Consider the following 19,622-nt stretch of genomic DNA (forward strand, 5'->3'; position numbering starts at 1 on the left):
ATTCATAAGTTAAATAAATTAATGACACTGTTCAAGAAAACAGATGGGCCATCTGTGAATTCAAGTCCTAAAGAAAGAGCTACTACGGGTATGAGACATAAAACAATTTTTGGCAGATACCGAGCTTGGCATGGAGTTAGATGCCTTGTCGACATCATACTTTGCCTTTCAAAGGACTCCTGGTTTCTAAAAATAATGATTTATTATTTTTACTTTATCAGTACATCTTCTCACCACGTATAACCATGTGATTAAATGTTTGATATATTAATTGTGATATCTTTATCAATGTGTGTAGATGGCAGGTATATACAGGGAACTCTGTAGGCTTTATTTACATACTGGATTAAACAAGTTGCTGCTAAGTTTAAAAATAGTATAATTTATGACGGCACCACATACAGCTATGTAAGTTGTGCATGATACAATTCCAACTCATGCCATTCAAGTAGAGTTCAGTTTGAACACTGCCCTCATGGATTGTGCAGTATACAACCAACAGAGCTGTATGTGGCTGCCTGGATTTGATATGCCTTAGTAATCTTTTTGGTATACTTTCCAGAAAATTAGAGGTTATCATTCTAATGATTGGGTAACAAGTACATCTGCAATAAAAAATTTTCTAATTCTAATTTTGTTTTCAGCAAAAGTGAAAGAGCATTTTTGACAAAGGAATTCAAGAAATTAGTGGCACTGCTATAAAACTCCTTCCATTTCCATCTACTTGTCTGTGTGAACATATTTTCTCAGAGATTATACTTGTTAAAACGAAAAATAGGAATATCATTAATCCTGAACCCTGTCTCATTCCAGTGATAAGCAATACTCAGCCAAGGGTATATTAGGATCTAAATGAAAAGAAGTATCCTCATTCAACAGATTGAAATAATTTTTTATTTTTATTTTTGGGTTAATTTAAACATCTTTATATTGTTTAGCCAGTTATAATAGTAATTGTAATGTTAATCAAGCTAGAATTTTTAATGTTTAAGAATTAAGAACACAAAACAGTTAAAATTTTAATTTATGTACATTTTTGTTGCAGAGAAGTTTGTCACTGTTGTCGTTGATAGTTGCTGTGGAGTCAATTCCAACTCATGACAAGCACATGTGTATCAGAAGAACTGTGCTCCATAGAGTTTTCAATGGCTGATTTTTTTGAAATAGATGTCCAGGCCTTTCTTTCGAGGTGCCTCTGGGTAGACTCCAACCACCAACCTTTTGGTTAGTAGTCCAAAGTTTAACCTTTCCGCCACCCAGGGACTCCCCAGAGAAGTTTAAAAAGTGATTAATAAAAGATTTTCAAGCATAAAAATACACAGACAGTACTTGCTTTTAAAGGTACCAATATGCACAGTTTGGTTAAATAATATCAATACCCCAACGACACTGCTCAAATTTCAGTTACCATGCTGTTATGGATTGACTTGGGTTCCCCAAAAATATGTGTTGTAAATTCTACCCTTTATGTCTGTGGTTATACTGTAATCCCGTTTGAGAACGGATAGTCTTTGTTATGTTAATGAGGCAGGATTCATGTAGGGTGTATCTTGAGTCAATCTCTTTTGAGATATAAAAGAGATTAAACAAGTAAGCGAGGGAGCAGAGAGGGGGAGAAGATAGACACCATACCACATGAAGATCACCAAACAGCCAAGGAATAAGGACCCTTCCTCAGGGCCAGCAGAGGAAGACTTCCTGTAGAGCCAGCACCCTGAATTCAGACTTCTAGCCTCCTAAACCGTGAGAGAATAAATTTTTGTTTGTTAAAGCCATCCACTTGTGGTATTTCTCTTATAGCAGCACTAGATAACTAAGACACATGGTACATTAACTATGAGTAACTGCATAAAATGTATTTCACTGCTAGCTGTTCATTCCACAAATCACTACATGATTCACAACAGATGTGCATCATGATCAGTGACCAATCACATCTCTTCTTTCGAAGTCTGTCAGTGATGGGTCACTGCGTACCTGTTATTCAGCTGACGTACAGACAGCAAAATTTGTACAGTATGTGTTGGTTCCTTGTCTGTCAGTGATAAATCCATGTGACATTTTATAAAAATGGACCATCAAAAGAGGGAATTGGCTACAAAGATGAAAGTGCAACAAAGAAACAAAAAGTAGTAATGTTGCAAGTAAAATCTGAATTGAATATAGTGAAGAATTAACTGGCCATAGGAATGTTGACACTGCCATCGTTTGAGAGAGACTAGCTATACAGCCAGAGGACACAGTAAAGGCACACTTATTGACATAAATAAGGAAAGCTGTTGTGATGAAAAGGATGAAGATGTTCCAAAGGAAGTGATGCTGGTTAAAAAAAAAAAAAACAACTTCACATGAAAGAAACAACCAGAGATATATCACAACATTGAAAGTGCAAAAGATAAAATGTTGAAAGCTGATCCAAACTTAGAAGGCATATGACAATTCACCAAGGCATAGAAAGATGGTCACTTATCATCATAAATTATACGATAAGAAGCAAGAACTGTTCAAACTACTAAGTTTTTTTATGAAGAAAATATTTTCATTCTTAGTGTTTCTAATGTTTTTACAGTGTATTAAATAAATATTAATTTTACTATGTTTTTCATTTTCCTATACATTTATAACTGACAGTAAGTTTTTAATGTTTTGGCAAACATTTTTTAAAGGTAACAGAATAATCATAATTTTTTCCCATTATTAAGACTGTTTTGCACAGTTTCAGAATGTATAGTCATTTCTATGGTCCTGCACAACTGCGGTTGGAGAAAGATGTGGCAGTCTGCTTCTGTAAAGATTACAGCCTTGAAAACCCTATGGGACAGTTCTGCTCTGTCCTATAGGGTCACTATGAGTTGGAAACAACTCGACAGCAAGGGGTTTGGTTTTTTGGTTTGCACTACTGTACGAAGTGAGGACTGCCTGTATTTTCAGTAGGTAACATTCTCTGGGAGAAGTGGAATGGAAATATGAGCTGAAGAAAAAAAAGAAGATAAAAATTTCCAGTTGTTAAAGAACACATTGTTTATGTATTTTTAAATGGATGGTGGTGGGTTTGGAACTGCCATAGCTGGCTTTTACTAAATAATTTAAATAGTTATTTAAAAGTCTATTAAAAAGTCATTAGTTATAATATGTTAGAATTGCTACTCTGGCAAATATTTAAGCTTATAATAAGTTTTTAATATCAATCTGAAAAGGCGGAAGTGAGTACATAGTTTTTCAAAGTTATTTTGGGAGTACTTATGCAAAAACATTTGAAAGACCATCCTATTTTCCAAACAGGAACTAGTCTATTACTATTTGGGTGGAGAGCCATTTAAAAAGATAGCAATTTATTTGAGAATACATGTATTCTTTATGTGCCACAGTTAAAGTTAAATTCCAGATCATATTAATAGAAGACCAACAGATAATAAACTAGGACTTTTCCAACTACAGCAACAGAAATCCAATTCTTACAACTAGAAAAAGAATAAAAGAGCGTTGAGTCAAAAAACCAAGACAAACTGGCACTTTTTTTTTTTTTTTAAACATTTGTATAACCCTTAATTATCTTTATAGAAACTGGTTCTCTTAAATAAGCCAAAAATTGAAACACTCCAATGACTTCCTATTTCATTCAGTAAAAGCCAAAGTACTTAAAATGTCTTCCTGGACTCCCACACCTCGTCCTGCTTTTGCCCTCACCAGGAATGCCCCTGCCTCAGGACCTTACCACTAGCTATTCCTTTTGCCTGGATTGCTCTTTTCCCAGCTACTGCCACAAGACCGGCTTGCTCACCTCCGTTAGGTTTCTGCTCAAATGCCACCTTCCCAGGGGACCATTCTTTTACCAATCCATTTTAAATTAACTTTCTATCACCACCTGCTACTCCCTATCCTCCCTTACAGGCTTTGTTTTAATCCATAGCACTTATTACCATCTATAATACTATATTTTGCTTATTTATCAGTTTATTGTGTAATTTCTCTCACTAGAATGTAAGGCCCATGAAAGCAGTGATTTTTGTCTGGTTTGTTCATCACTGTATCCCCAGTTCATTGCTGTATTCCTAGAATAATGTATGCCACATAACAGGTGCTCAATAAATATTTATTGTATAAACAAAAACATGGACTAAATGTAAGACTTTCAGAATTTTCTTTAAAAACTTGCTCAAGAACAGAGAGGTCTCTAAGAAACTACATAAATTACTTAATCCACAGGTAATGCCCTCATGCAGCGTACACTCTAAAAGTTTTTGCTTTTTTTCATTTTCAAATTCAAAGTGTCTATCCCTTTCTTTCCATTTCCTCTGACATCACTCTTGTCCGGGTTTTTAAACACTTCTTACCTGGCTTACTACAAGATTTTCCTGTGTCGGCCTGTCTGTCCCCTTCTTCCCAAACTGCACACTATCTTTAATTCTCCCTAGACAACATTTTCTTTACACCACTCCCCTTTACTTCCTAAGAGCTGCCAGGAAAAAAATTCAAACACCTCTAATTATCTTTCAAACCTGTCCATAAACTGCTCAAATCCCATTTAAAAGATTTTACATTCCACTGCCCCTTACTTTAAACCCTTAACTTCATCAGGCCAGCAACCTCAGCACTACCACATGGATATACTGTATTCACTCCCGTCTTGGTTCATGTCGTTCCCTTTATCTGAAAACCTCTATTAAGTCCTTCCTATCATTCCAAATCCTTCCCATCCTTTAAGGTGTGGATTAAGTTTACCTCTTCCATAAAGCTTCTCTTTTCTCACAATTAATTAGTTGACTGATATAAAACACAATGGTATATGATCATCTCCCCCTTCCCTGACGTGAATACTCTGTTTATGCCAATTGCCAAGGTGTTTTATGAAGTATTATGTATGACATATGTATATGCCCTACCTCTTCAATCAAACTGTAAATTCTTTGAAGGCATAATTCTTTGAGTTGTAAGACATAGTCCGATGCTTGTTGTATTTCCACATTTTGGGGTTTTTATTGCACATAATAGGCACCCAAGAATATTTGCTGAAGGAAATATTTTAGCATCAAAAATTGTGCAATATTTTTCTAGATTTAAATGTGTCCAGGGCTAAGTTATCAATAGATCCTCCAAGGAATATTCTTTCATGTTGAACTGAGGATAATAAAATATTGCTTGGACCAGGTTAAGAAAAGAGTTGTGTTTTTGGTATCTAACAAAATCCAGAGTATAACTGTAGAATGGTAGAAAGAATGTGAATGAACAAGGTTTCCATTTTGAACTCATTATAAAACACTATGCGGCAACTGGTATTTAGTTTAATTGTAAATATATTTTGCTAGTTGTTTATATATATGTGACAGAAAATTTGTCATTTAAATATAAAAGACAAACTAATTTTTTGCTAAGTAACATCTTCCATAAACAATGGGAATTTCTAAGAATTTCTGTGTTAGGAAACATCCATGTCAATATTTTGTTTCCATATGAACCTTCATCACAAAAACATTGGGCAAACAAATAGGATAGATTTAGCTTTTGGCCCAAGACAGATTTTTCCATAAGTTCTTATAGAGCACATTGAAAATTCTGTCTACAACAGAACTATCACACTGCCCATTTAAAAATAGATACCCAACCGGACGTACAAAATTAGACACTGTATTAGGGAAAAGGGTTTGGTCAATCCATTACAGTTTAACTATATACTCCCTACAACCAATCTCATCAAGATGTAGTGTGGGTCAATAAAGGACTCTTCCTCCCATTTTCTGAAAAAAATCTTATCTGAAAGGAAAGTTACTATGAATTCCAATCCCACTCCCTCTATTAACAGAGCCACTTTACCCAGTCTAGTGCCTGCCTACAATTGTCTTATGAAGCAGCTTATGAGACTGTAATGGAAAATCTTTCCTAACTCTCCTGGAGAGCTAGTTTCAAGCAGGAGCTACAAAATTCGAATGTTGTAAAAGTAAATGAATACATTGTCATATCATAGATAGCATTTAAAAAGGGAAGAATTGAGGTGTAATTTTAGCTTGCACTACAAAAGAACTTTAAAATCAGATTTAAACTAATAGATGTGTGCCCTAATACATATAATAACTGGGTAGGAAAACAAACCTAATATGTATCCAACACAAGAAGTAGGTGATTGAGTTAGGGATTAAAAATATTTATTAAACACTCAGATGATGATAGTTGTGCTGTGACAGAGTAATAAAGAAATTTTTATAGATGGAGAAAAACACTCTGGATCAGTAGCTTTTAAGAGAAACCAGTTTAGTACATACAACTGATCCAAGTAATGGACTTTTAAACATTAAATAAGCAGTTCTTAAATGGGGGCAATTTTATTCCCTAGGCGACTTTTGGCAATGCTGGGAGACATTTTTGGTTGTCACAACTTAGAGGGTGTGCTATTGAATAGTAGAGGCCAGAGGGGTGTTGGCAAACATCCTACAATGCACAGGAAATCCCCCCATAACAAGGAATTATCTGGCCCAAAATGTCAATACTGCTGGAGTTGAGAAACCCTGCATTAAGTCACTTACTACACCAGGTCCCTCTATAGCAGTTTATGTCTGTGTCTAGTAATTCCTCCTTGATGAGCAAGTGCACAGGAGCTACGACAGGTTACTCTGTGGCAGGTAAGCTTGAACATTATCACCTTTGGCTGTTTATTTAGAGGGGCCTGGTTGGATTATGGAGCCCTGATGGTGCGGTGGTTAAGAGCTATGGCTGCTAACCAAAAGATCAGCAGTTCAAATCCACCAGTTGCTCCTTGGAAACCCTATGGGGCAGGTTCTATTGTCCTATAGGGTTGCTATGGGTCAGAATCAACTTGATGGCAATGGGTTTGGTTTTTCTGGTTTGGTTGAATTTACTTTTAGGGCTTGAATTGGATTTCAGATTCTATGGCACCCAGACTTGACCTATAGGCCAGTCAAGATTGCTTTCTGATTCTTACTGTCTTTATAGGAAATAGTGCTAGATTCAGCAGAAGAGACAATCAAGAGGCATCTAAGTATTTGAAGTATTTGTAGTAGCCATGAAGAACTGAGGCATGTTCTGGGAGCATTTCGGGAAAAATACACCACTGCACCACAACAATTCTGTGAATTGCTACTATATAGGATTGCAGAGTTTTAGGCTATTAAAAAAAACCTCTTTAACAAGGCACATTTCATTAAAGTATACCCAGCTCCTCAAAGTTTGGTCCATGGGGCCAGCAGCATCAACCTTACCTGCAAATGAGTTAGCAAGGCAGAAGAATCACAAGTTGAACCCCAGACATGTTGAAACAGAATCTGCATCTTAACATGATCCCGAGAAGCATTGCTTTAATACACTGAGGGAAAAAAAGAGATTGCAATGCTTTTAAGAGCAAAATGAGATGGATAATCAGTGACTTGATCCTTGAAAATGTGTCCAGTTCAGGAACAATCTTGAAGGTCAGAGAGGACTTGCGAGTAGATCACAGGAAAGTTATAAAAATAAAAATAGATTTCTGAAGATTGGATAAAGAAATCATAGTTATTTAAAAGAAAACAAAACTAAGCAACATTTACTATTCAAACCTGTGATATATTAAAATGTTAAAAATTACAAGCAAGGTGATCTCCAGATGGTTTTTAAATTGTAGTGAAATGAAAACCACCTCTTAAAGGCCTTAAAAATAGGATAAAGACTTAAAGGATAGATTCAAAAAGCTCCATGTAGTCAGACCTAGAGACCATTTAAATTCACAACGATATTAAAGAATCTTAGAACTGGAAGGTATTTAGGGATAAAAACTACCCAATCCAGTCATTTTATAGAAAATAAAAATGAATTCCAGAGAAGTGAAGTAATTTACCAAAGTCACACAACTAGTTAACGGTTAGAACTGGGACTAGAATTCAAGTCTCCTGACTCAGTGTTGGAAACCCTGGTGGTATAGTGGTTAAGAGCTATGTCTGCTAACCAAAGGGTCAGCGGTTTGAATCCACTAGGTGCTCCTTGGAAACTCTATGGGGCAGTTCTACTCTGTCCTATAGGGTTACTATGAGTTGGAATTGACAGCAACAGGTCTATGACTTCATATCATGTAGTTTTTTTTAATCTAATTTTTTAAATTTTTTTTATTGTGCTTTAGGTGAAAGTTTACAGCTCAAGTTAATTTCTCATTCAAAAATTTATATTGTTTTGTGACATTGATTGCAATCCTCACAATGTGACAGCACCCACCACCTTTCCACCCTGGGTTCCGTGTCCCTTTGTCCAGTTCCTGTTCTTCCTGCCTTCTCATCCTGCTTTTGGACAGGAGCTGCCCATTTGGTCTTGGGTGTTTGATTGAACTAAGAAGCACGTTCCTCACGTGTATTATTTTTTGTTTTATAGGGCTGTCTAATCTTTGTCTGAAAAATAGGCTTCAGGAACTGTTTCAGTTCTGTGTTAGCAGAGTGTTCGGAGGCCATAGTTTCAGGGGTTATCGTGTAGTTTTGAAGTCTCTTCTTTTTATTAGTTGTGATCTCACCAAGCTTGTTTTCTTATCTGAAAAAACTGCAATATTATTTTGTAAGATATTTTGAGGAGAAAATGAGTTATCCATAGTTTATGTAGTAATACTTACTTCCCTAATACGGTAACTATTTCAGACCTCAATACTGTCTTTTTATCTAGCTATATGAGTTCTTTGGAGGGCTGGGGTCTTTCACTTGCTCTTTATTGTTTTTAATACAAAAACTTTATTATTAGTACTTTACTACATATTAGTGAATATACCAGATTGCATTTTCTTAAGTGGCAAATGAGGCAAAGGATAACATTTTTCTTTGATTTCTAGTGACAACCTCAAAATTACCTTGTCTTTTGGAGGATTCTGTTTCCTATGACATCTGTGATATTGTCCATGAGGACATCAACGGTGTTTAGTAGTAAAGAACATTTTGCTAAGTTGTACTGTATTGGGTCCTAGTTAAAGGTGTTCATCTTTTTCTTCTTGCTGGGCTTTCAGCACTTGATCACGTGTTTCTTCATTATTACACACAGGATCTGGTCAAGGGATAGGCTGTGTGTGTACATACAGAATATCCACAAAAGGATGGTAGCATCAATTGCCCGACCATCAGATGTCCAAGCAAGCACTACCTCACAATTATAGTTATCTGGAATAAAATAACATGTAGACTTATGACAAACACAATATAAAATTCTATTTGGGATTGGAAATAAACGTTTCAAGATAGTTCTGTTTGACATCAGCCATTTTACTGCTACTGCCATGATGAATCAAGATGCTTATCAGGTAGCATGAAAAACAATGTTTTGAAGAAAAACTGCTTTTAAAATCTGCTTCTAAGCACACCTATTTTCACCCCTTGACAGCTCCTCACCATGAGCCCACCATTTTGTCTCAATCGTTATTCATTTCCCCCTCCAATTCTTTCCTAAATTTATTTAACTCTTCATTCCTTTTAAAGTTCAATATGTGAATATTCTAAATTTTATTCTTAAAGATTATATATTAACACAAGGTAAGTTCTCACACTGTAATTTTAATTGAGAAAAGCAATATAATAATTGTAAGAATAATCTGCCTTGTGTCAAAGAGCACACATACACACACACACTTAAAGAGAAAATTCTGACAGGATTTAGTTGCTCTGGATAATGGCATTATGGGAATTTGCAAATATCACCCAAACAGAAGCAGCAGTGGGGTCTTTCGGCAATAAATGGTCTTTGGCAAAACTTTTACCTGGAAGATCTTGGAGAAGGTCCAAGCACAGGGCTGGTTCTATGGGTATTGGATCCCACAGCCACACAAGGGCCCATGTTCACAAGGGCCCTGCTGTTGCCGTCTTGGAATGCTTAGTTTTTGAACAATGGGTGCCAAATTTTCATTTTGACTGGGCATCGCAAATTAGTAGCCAGTCCTACAGGGGAAGTCAGCACAAAGAATAAAAAGGAAAAAAAAAAAAAAAAGAAATAGCAGCCAGTCCTGTCTGGGCAGCTTAGCTCTGGTCCATTAACTGGTAGATGGTTCTGGGGTATGCTCCATCATTCAGGAGTTCTTGCTTTTTTTTTTTTTTTTTTTTTTTAAGTGTAAACATCATATTATAAATAATTAGAAAATAGCAGAAAATTAAATCACTCTTGAAACTCATTTTTATTAACATCTTTTGATACATCATAATGACATTTACTGTCTAGTCAGAGCAACAAAGAACAATTCACACTTCATGAGATTGCCAACCCACTGCTGTCGAGTCATATTCCAACTCATAGAGATCCTATAGGACAGAGTAGAACTGCCCCATAGGGTTTCCAAGGCTGTAAATCTTTACAGAAGCAGACTGCCACATCTTTCTCCCACAGAGCGGCTGCTGGGTTCAAACTGCCGATCTTTCGGTTAGCAGCCCAGTGCTTTAACCACTGCACTACTAGGGCTCCCTTGAGATTGCCCAACATGTAGATAATTACAAAAAAAGAGTGTGTATGTTTATGTGTGTGTGAGAAGCCGGGCTGGGAAAAATTAGGCAACCTATTCCTTAAGAGATGGGATTAGCTACTGTAATGGTTTTCTATTTCTAGGTAACAAATCACGACAAATATAGCATCTTAAAACAATACACTTAGTATCTCACACAAGTCTGGGCATGGTGTCGCTGGGGGTTCTCTGCTCAGAGTCTCAGCCAGCTGAAATCAAGGTGTCAGCCTAGGCTGCAGTTCTCCTCTGAGTTTCAGGGTCCTCTTCCAAACACATGGAATTCATTTCGTTGCAGTTAGTTGTAGGACTGAGATCCCCATTTCTTTGTTGGCTATCAGCCAGGGGCTGCTCTGACTTCGTGGAGGCCATCCACTTTCCTTACCACGTGGCTCTTTCCCTCTTTAAGTCAGCAACGGCATGCCAAATCCTTCTTGTGCTTCAAATCACTAACTTGCTCTACTGCAACCAGGTGGAAAAACTCTCTGCTTTTGAAGGGCCTATGTGATTCAGTCAGGACACTCAGCTCATCACCCTATTTTAAGGTCAACTGTGCCATACTGCATTACCTAATCACAGAAATAAGATCCAACAAATTCAGAGCCCCAGACATTTTGTAAGTTGTGTACACCAGGGGAGATATCTTGTGGCCATTTTAGAATTCCACCTACCACAGCTAGTCTAGAGTCCCATCTGAAGGACAGGTGGTTCCTCTACTCTACCTCTCTAGTCACTCCTATGACTTGTCTTAGTTTCCTAGGGCTGCAGTGATAAAATACCACAAAGTAGGTGGCTCTAAAGGACAATTTTATTTTCTCACTGTTCTGGGGGCTAGATGTTAGAATTCAGGGTGTTGGTACGACTATGTTCTGTTGGCTCTAGGAAAAGATCCTTCCTTGTCTCTTTCAGCTCTGGTAGCACTGGGTGTTTCTTGACATTCCTTACCTTGTGACCAGATCCTCACATGATGTCTTCCCCTTGTGTATGACCCTGGTCTCACCATGTAGGGAAATGATAATCTATAAGAGTTAGATGTTTCAACCTAATTTAACCTATCAATTTTAAAGCAAAATATTTACTTTAAAACTTAAAAAAAAAAAAGATTTAGAGAGTATCAAATTTTTTCCCCATTATACCAAATACTTTTTCTTCTGAAGCTTTCCATTAATTTAGAAAAGAAAATCATATTACATACTGGATATTTACAATTAAAACACAATGAGAGTCTAAAAATAAGCATATATTTGTAAAACTTTCTAGATCAGTTGATACTTTGCAAATATTCCTATATGTCTCTTAAATATTGAGAATTCCTACAAATGATATATTGTATCCCTCAAGACTGCATTTCCAAATAACAACAGCACACTAAATATTCTATGTAGAGTTATATTCTGTGACGCTATGATAAAAATTAAAATATTTGAACAGCATTTAATTTCTATTTCATTTCAAAAAGGAAAGCCTGAGATTGAAGAAAACCTGGGAAACCGATATTGCATTTCTATCTTTAAAATACACTGACTTGGGAGTGGGACATTATACACATTTGGGAGCCTTTTATTCTTATGTGAATAAAGCTCAAGCTTATTTTTATCTACTGGCATGGTTTTGAAATAAATATCTATGAAAGTAAAATACACGACTATTCTCTCTGGAAATAAACTTAAAAATCTAATCTACCTATCAACCACCTTTGGTAGAGACTGCTAGTTGTGCCTACAATTCTGTACTCCCCTCTTTTCCAATTTTTACCTGGGAACAATCACAAGAATAAAAGGTTTATTTTCCATCCTTTCTTGCAATTAGGTGGGGTATTATAACTAAGTTTTGGCCAACTGAAATTAAATAGAAGTGTTAGGTGCAACTTCTGGTAAACTTCCTTAAAGAAGGGGATGTAACCTTCTTGCCGGCCAGAATGCTGATGTGAGGGCTGGAGCTTGAACAGTAATCTTGGATCATGAGATGGAAGCCAAGTGCTAAGGTTGGTTGAGTAACACACCAGCCTTGAGATATTACCTCTGGATACTTACCTTTTAAGTGAAAGAAAAAAACCTTTTTTTAAAAGGCACTGGTACTTGAGGTTTTAGTTATATGCAGCTGAGCCTAATCTTAACTGATACACATTTCAACGGATGAGATATTATTCTTTTATTAGAAACTGTAAATGAGAAATTATTTCAACACCTGAAGACCAAACTACCACAGAGGATTCCACAGGATCAAAATTTTGAGACATTCTGGAGAGAGTTTTCTGCAAACTATATCCTTTCCGTGGCATGGCAAAATCATTCTTCTTTAAAAAGGTTACTGGACAGAAATCATTTCCACCATCACCTATATAAACAATTTGTGTATAATTCACTCCCTGTTGTAGCTGATTATCTATAAATTCTACCAAAACTGCTTTTTTGCAAAGATTCTTTGGGCACCTAGTACAAGAATGAGTGTGATAATTTTCCACAGTGAGATGACCACTGTTATTAAAAGCTGCTGGATTTGTAAACACTTTATCAAACACATCATGAAAACTGGCAGCTTTTAAAACCCAATCTATGAAGACTGAATTTGAATCTGAAATAATGATACAATCAAATTTATTCCTATTCGTTCTTATAAAGTTTAAAAGTTCCACCATTCCTGGAGTGAAAGGAACTGATGTCATTGCTCTTTTCATCTCATCTTCACTTATGCCTTTGTCTCCCAAATATTTAAAGACTCTGCCCATAAATTCTGTCCAAAATCCTTTTTGATAAGATTCTTGCAATTTGACAGGAAGCTTTTTCTCTGGAGCACACTGTATAATCCAGGTGTCACTATTGTCATCTATGACTGTATTGTCAAAGTCAAAAACCAGCAAAATTTTCATGGTTCCAGAAACAGATTTGGTTTACCCTGAAAAAGAAGATTATTTCCTAAACACACTCTGTTTTACTTTATCTTCTACACTTATTTAACAAATGTTACTGAGTGTTAACCATGAAACAGAAATCTGCTAAGACAAAGGATGAATAAAAACAAGTGAAAACGATTAAACATTTTAATACCACTATGTAAGTAATTTTTCCTAAGAAGCAGAGTTTATATTCGAATATTTTAAGTGAATTGAAAACAAGATCTAAAAAGGACTTTCATAGTATTATTGTGTTCCTGGGGGGATGACTCTGAGAACTCAAGATGAAACTACAGATCCAAAGAAAGAAGTAATGAAACATACTTATCTATTCACTTACAGTCTTATTTACCTTTAAAGTATCAATCACAGCCATGTTTATTTTACTAGTTAAAAATATTTACAATAATCCTCATATTAAATAACAGGTCATGTGTAATACAGATTATCTGTGTACTAACCAAAACTGTGACCAAATTTAACGTAAAATGAAATCTTTCAAAATGTAAAATATTTTTTTAAAAAGATGTTTAACTTAAAATCAATTTATAAATGCCAATTCGAAATGAAATAACTAAAAAATTCTCTGATGAAATTATGAAATTCTAAACAAATTACTTGAACTGGAGATCAATTCAATTCTTTCGGATTTGAAGTAACTTTTGTTACATATTTGACACATTTATTTATATATGCTATCGACAGTTTAGCTCTGTGGTGCTGAATAATCTGGCTATACCTGAGTAATCACATTGCTTATGATGTGAGTTACTTAATCATTTTACATTAGAAGATATTTCTCTAAAAAAAAATATACAAACGACATAGGCATATGAAAAGATGCTCAAAGAAATTAAGGAAATGCAAATCAAAACTATAATGAGATATGACTTCATACCCATCAGGGTGGCTATTATCAGAAAAATGTAAAACAACAAGTGTTGGTGAGGATGTAGAGAAATTAGAGCCCTCACGCACTGCTGGTGGCAATATAAAATGGTGTAGCCACTGTGGAACAGTTTGGCAGTTTCTCAAAAAGCTAAGCATAAAATTATCATATGGCTTAGCAATTACACTCTTAGGTATATACCCTAAAAACCTGAAAGGAGGAACTCAAACAGATACTTGTACACTAATGTTTCTTACAGTATTATTCACAGTAGTCAAAAGGTGGAAACAACCCAAGTGTCCATCCACAGATGAATGGATAACCAAAATGTGGTATATCCATACTATGGAATATTAAAGAAATGAAACCATAAAAAAATGAAGCCATAAAAAGAAGTGAATTTTTGATATATGTTACAACATGGATGAACCCTGAAAAATTAGGCTAAGTGAAATAAGTTAGACACAAAAGGATAAATACTGTATGAGTCCATTTATATGAAATATCTAGGATAGGCAAATGCATAGAGACCAAAGATTATTAGTGGTTACCAGGGGCTTAAACTAGGAAGGAATAGGGAGTTATTGCTTAAAGGGTATTGACTTTCTATCTGGGTGATGAAAAAGTTTTGGAAGTAGTGGTGATGGTTGCACAACACTGAGAATATAATTAATGCCACTGAATCGTGCACTTAAAGATGGCTAAACTGGCATTTTTCTGTTGTCTTATATATATTTTACCACAATCTAAAACAAAAAACTTGGCATTTAATCACATGTATTCTCTGGTTTGTAACAATATACACCTCCTAGGTGAAGAGTGAGAATAGAGTTCGTGGCTCACAACTATTCTGTTCTCTTCATTTAGAGTATCTGGAGAATGACTAACCTTCTGTTATTTGAATTTAGATGGTAGATACTGGTACTTGGATCCTTGTATTTCTAAATGGCAAATCCAGGTGTCCTGACTGGCTTCCAGGGATTTAAACACAGAATTCATTTTCTCATAGAAACAATGTAATAAGCAGCAACAAGGCATAGTTGACAATCACATTAGTACTGCACCAAGGCATATTCTGAATTAAACATGCTTTTTGAGCATTCTGATTGCAATCAATTTATAAATAAAAAATTTAAATGTGTAACTTTTATTGGTTAAATGACTGCCTCAACCCTAGATTTATTAGCCACAAGTTACTGAAATTTCTGAACTATTAACCTCAAAATAGTAAGATGCATAAGCCTTAACATGGTTCTACTGCTGATTTACTCATTTTTAACGGTGTACTTTTCTAATTTCAGATCTTTTTCTATTAGTCTTCTCTTACCACACATTTTTATTTCTCAAGTATGAAAACCTTAATTACTGTATGAATAACTTATTATTAAATTATTATTATTATCAATTATTATTAAAAATACTTACCCAGATTAGTGTTTCCAAGACAGTTCATCGCATTTTAGCACAGGACTTAGGTTAAATAATCATGAAACTCTTCAGTTTTAAACACGAGCCAGTTGTTTCTAACCAACATATCTCATGCTTTATATGCAGGGAACAAAGTCTTCTGGTTTGGAGGAAAGGAATGGAGACTTCTTAACTCCTAAAATTAATAAAAGAATATAAAAAATTTAAATTTTTTCTTATAATTACTGTTTCCTCTTACATCAGAAAAGTATCTACTGGCAATGGAGAAACAAAATTTTAGTTAAACAAAAAACCTTAAATAAATACAAAACAGGGAATGTTACGTGAAAAAAAGTTCTTATCCAGTGGATAAAATCAACTATTACATGAATGTCAGCTCGAACATATTGAGATTTCCAGACTTCATTTTCACTTTTTAGTTGTTAAATAATGAAGACTACTGCCTGAGGTGTTAAAAGCTTGTAAGCAGCCATCCAAGGTACAACTGGTCTCTATCCACCTGGAGCAACAGGGGAAGGAGAGTCAGGAATAGGAGGAAGAAATGGAATGCATGGCTAATTGCCTCCATGAACAACCGTCTAATCTGCCATGAGACCAGAACCGGATGGTGCCCAGTTACCATCACTGAACATTTTGATCAAAGATTCCATAGAGGAACCCTGATCAAAAGAGGGGGGGATATGAAACAATTTCAAATTCTCATGGAATCTAAACTTCCTGGAGCCAATGAGGCTAGACGATCCACCAAAACTACTGCCCTGATATAATCTTTAAACTTTAAACCTTAAACCAAAAATATCCCCTGAAGTCTTCTTTAAATCAAACAATAGTTTAGCTTAATTAATAAAGAATGTCTGCCTTGAGCACTGGGCTGTTCTAAAGAACTATCCATAGGGGACCAAACTGATAACAACTGGAAAGATTAGATAGGAAGCTTAGGGAGCAATGAGTTTATGTTAATGGGGGAGGAACAATTCTGAAGAAAGAGTGAGAATCGCTGCACAACTTGAAGAGTGTAATCAGTGTCACTGAATTGCACATGTAGAAATTGTCACACGGGTGTACTGCTATGTATCTTTTCAACAACCACAAAAAATAAATTATTAAAAAAAACGAGGACTACCACATTCTGTTGTTAATAAATATTCAGGGATTTTATGCTGTACTTGAAATAAAAATGTCTCCAAAAATTAAGGATGTGCACAAAGACAGTTATATAGATGTAAATCTATTTTGTAATCAATTCAGTAAAATTCCAAAAACAATTCTCTTCAAAAGTATGAATAGTATATATTTGTTATGTCTACAATCTTTCTATAGTCTTATAAAACTCCATGTGCTTTTTACAATAATGAAAAATAGAAATTACATAGATATCCAATTAGGGATTGGTTAAATAAAAGTATGTATGTTAAAGCCATATAATTCAGCCAATAAAAGTTAAAATGCTAAGTTTTAAATTAAACAAGAAAGCCACAAAACAGTCTGTACGGTACATACCCACTCCTCACTTACTGATATGGTTAGGTTCCAAAGACCAGGCCGTTATGTGAAAATCCGTGTTATGTGAAAATGGAGGATGACTACATCATTACATAACCGCCAAACCACTGAGATTCATGACCCAGCCAAATTGATACATAACCTTAACCATCACAGCCAGTGTTACTCTCATCTCGCACCTCCGCATTCATTACTGCCAGACATACCTTGTTAAATGCACAAAATAGTCAAATAGTAGATTTTTTATTACTGTTGTAAATGCGAAATGTTGGCTAAGGAGAGAGTCAATAAATAAGGAGTTGGAATAATCCCATTTTTGTTTAAAAAATGTCTATGTGTACTGTAGTGGGTTATTGATGGCTCAATTGTAGTTTATACTTTTTCTACACTGATTCTATAATAACATTTTTCCCCCAGAATAATTTAAACTGTATCAGATCAGAGTGCATATTCTACCTCCCTAAATTTGCAACAAAGAAAAAAACGAGGGACAAATAACTGTAGATCAACTTGGTTGTGAGGATCTTTTGGTAAGACAACAGGCCTTCGAAGTCAAATGTTATCTGACAACCATGTAAATGGCAAATTACTGACATCAGATCTTATGATCTTATGAGATTCAATACTTTTCATACGTAATTTAGTTAAAATTCCAGAGTTTTTGTTGGGAGATAATTCTTCTTGGGTCTCTCATGGTTCTGCATGTTTTATAGGCAAAGGACTGCCCTTTGTTCGGAACTATTTTTCCAAGGCTATTTGCATAGTGAACAGCCTTGGGAAGCATACTTACTGTTCATTATAATAAAGATTCAGGTTCCCTAAGCTAAGGGTTCCTTCCCTGTAGGAACCAGAGATGCAGGTGACACTTGGCCCTCTTTGCATTACCCTGGGGGAAGTGGGGCTTGGGGAACTGGCACAAAATTGCTGATACACTGGCTACTGCTACTGCCACAAGTAATTCCTCTCTGATCCAGAAGTCTTGTTATCTACTGCCAGCATCTATGAAACTGTGGCAGGATAACTTAGCCTGTAAGTAAGATAAAATGTTTGACCCCTCCCATTTTTTAAAAAGCACCAGTGTTGTATATGCAGAAAATCATTTCTGATTTTGTAATAACATTTATTTATTCTACAAATATTTTATTAATCCTTCCATACTTACCAGTATCATTATGCCGGGGCATCTGATAGCAAACTTAAAGAAAAATAGTACAACTACATGTTAGAATTTTAATTATTAAAAACCTTACTTCTTTTCTTTTTGAGCGATTCAATTTGGTGCTTAATGTGCACGTGCTGGATCCAACTAGCTTTTAATGAAATCAATTTACACATTAAATGTGGGAGAAAAAGATCTTTTGAAACCAACTCGTCATTCATTCTTGCCAGATTTTTGTGCCCTTAAGAGTTGTGACTGGTCTCCAAAATCCATTCTCTCAATTTCGTATATCTACTTATCAAGCAATTTAAAATATCTTAAAGGTCCTAACATGAATGTTCTGGGAGCAACATCAAAGTTTTAATACATTTTTTTTTTTTAAACTTAGCCCCATCTAGCCCTGACCATGCCTCAGAAAACCAAAGGATTTATAAACAGATTTTATGTTAATCTCTGGATTTCTATACTTAAAAAGAGGGCGTTGTCCTTCACTTTCCACCCGCGAGGAGGTCTGTGGGCCGAAAAAACACCGAGCCGAGGGCTCGCTCTCTCACGCACCTGCCTGGTCCGTCCCGAAGGCGGGCGCGGGGCCCTAACATGGTGTCGTCCCCCATGAGACGCCGTGCCAGGTGAGGATGGGAGCAGCAGGCGGGCTGGGTCCCGGAGACTCCTCACTGACCCAGGTCTGGCGCTGGCAGCCGTCCTGTTGTCCTCCCCCGCTCTCGTGGGTTCGTGTTTTCGGCCTTGCTCCCGCGCCGGTCTGCGACCCAGCAGGCCGCTCCACTCACAGAACCGGACTCAGCTTCCGCGCAGGCGCAGTCTCTATTCCCGTTCCCCACAGCCCAAACCAGCGCGTTTCTCGTTCCTCGGCGACGCTTGGCGTCACTTCCTGCGGCGTTGCTAAGGGACCGCACAGTTTTGAAAACATTCGGTTAGGCAGAGGGCGCCACGGTAGGCGCACCAGCATCTTTTCCAGGTCTCGGAGCGCCATGGGCACCTCGTCAGAGATGCTGGTGCGGTTTGGGCGGCGCTGTGGACAGGTTAAGGAAAGCACGGGTGAGCTAAACTGGGCTATCCCAGCACAGGGGATTATTTCGGGACCCTCGCATGGGGTGAGAGGCGAGGGTGCCAGTCTAGGGTCTCAGATGCCTTCTGACATGGTCTTCACCAAGTCGAAAGTGGCCCCGACGGGCATCAGACGGTTTTGCTCTCTAGTGTGTGAGTGGAAAACGTAAAGGGAAGGTGGAGGGCGAGGGAGGAAGTTTACAGAAATAGCGGTGGAGAAGAGATAGGAAGACAGAGACCCCCCAGCTGA

General features: G+C 36.5%; 2 protein-coding genes and 1 pseudogene across 3 annotated transcripts in view; 1 reads left to right on the forward strand and 2 right to left on the reverse strand.

Annotated features, from left to right (window-relative positions):
* Positions 1 to 8,280: 8,280 nt before the first annotated feature.
* On the reverse strand, positions 8,281 to 15,732 carry LOC111820423 (39S ribosomal protein L42, mitochondrial pseudogene; annotated as a pseudogene).
* On the reverse strand, positions 10,027 to 19,102 carry PHOSPHO2 (phosphatase, orphan 2). 2 transcript variants are annotated; one of them, XM_004375536.2, is made up of 4 exons: positions 18,866 to 18,947; positions 18,311 to 18,343; positions 15,643 to 15,820; positions 10,027 to 13,330 (listed from the first exon to the last, which is right to left on the reverse strand). In XM_004375536.2, exon 4 carries the CDS (start codon positions 13,302 to 13,304, stop codon positions 12,579 to 12,581), a length of 726 nt encoding a protein of 241 aa, XP_004375593.1. In that variant the 5' UTR covers positions 13,305 to 13,330; positions 15,643 to 15,820; positions 18,311 to 18,343; positions 18,866 to 18,947; the 3' UTR covers positions 10,027 to 12,578. The 2 variants fall into 2 exon arrangements, with proteins under 2 accessions (XP_004375593.1, XP_023586358.1); XM_023730590.1 differs by lacking the exon at positions 18,311 to 18,343 and having other exon boundaries at positions 18,866 to 19,102.
* A 118-nt stretch (positions 19,103 to 19,220) lies between these two features.
* Positions 19,221 to 19,622, forward strand: part of CFAP210 (cilia and flagella associated protein 210) — a 44,150-nt gene continuing 43,748 nt past the window's right edge. Inside the window, exon 1 of the mRNA XM_004375537.3 lies at positions 19,221 to 19,363. Coding sequence (XP_004375594.1) covers positions 19,297 to 19,363 — 67 coding nt within the window. The 5' untranslated portion in view covers positions 19,221 to 19,296. The remainder of the gene's footprint in view (positions 19,364 to 19,622) is intronic.

Source organism: Trichechus manatus, unplaced genomic scaffold, assembly GCF_000243295.1.
Source record: "Trichechus manatus latirostris isolate Lorelei unplaced genomic scaffold, TriManLat1.0 scaffold00037, whole genome shotgun sequence".
In the NCBI taxonomy this organism is placed as follows: Eukaryota; Metazoa; Chordata; class Mammalia; order Sirenia; family Trichechidae; genus Trichechus; species Trichechus manatus.

Excerpts from the sequence above, each read along its gene's own strand:
- PHOSPHO2 (XM_023730590.1), bottom strand. The coding sequence starts at position 13,304 with ATGAAAATTTTGCTGGTTTTTGACTTTGACAATACAGTCATAGATGAC.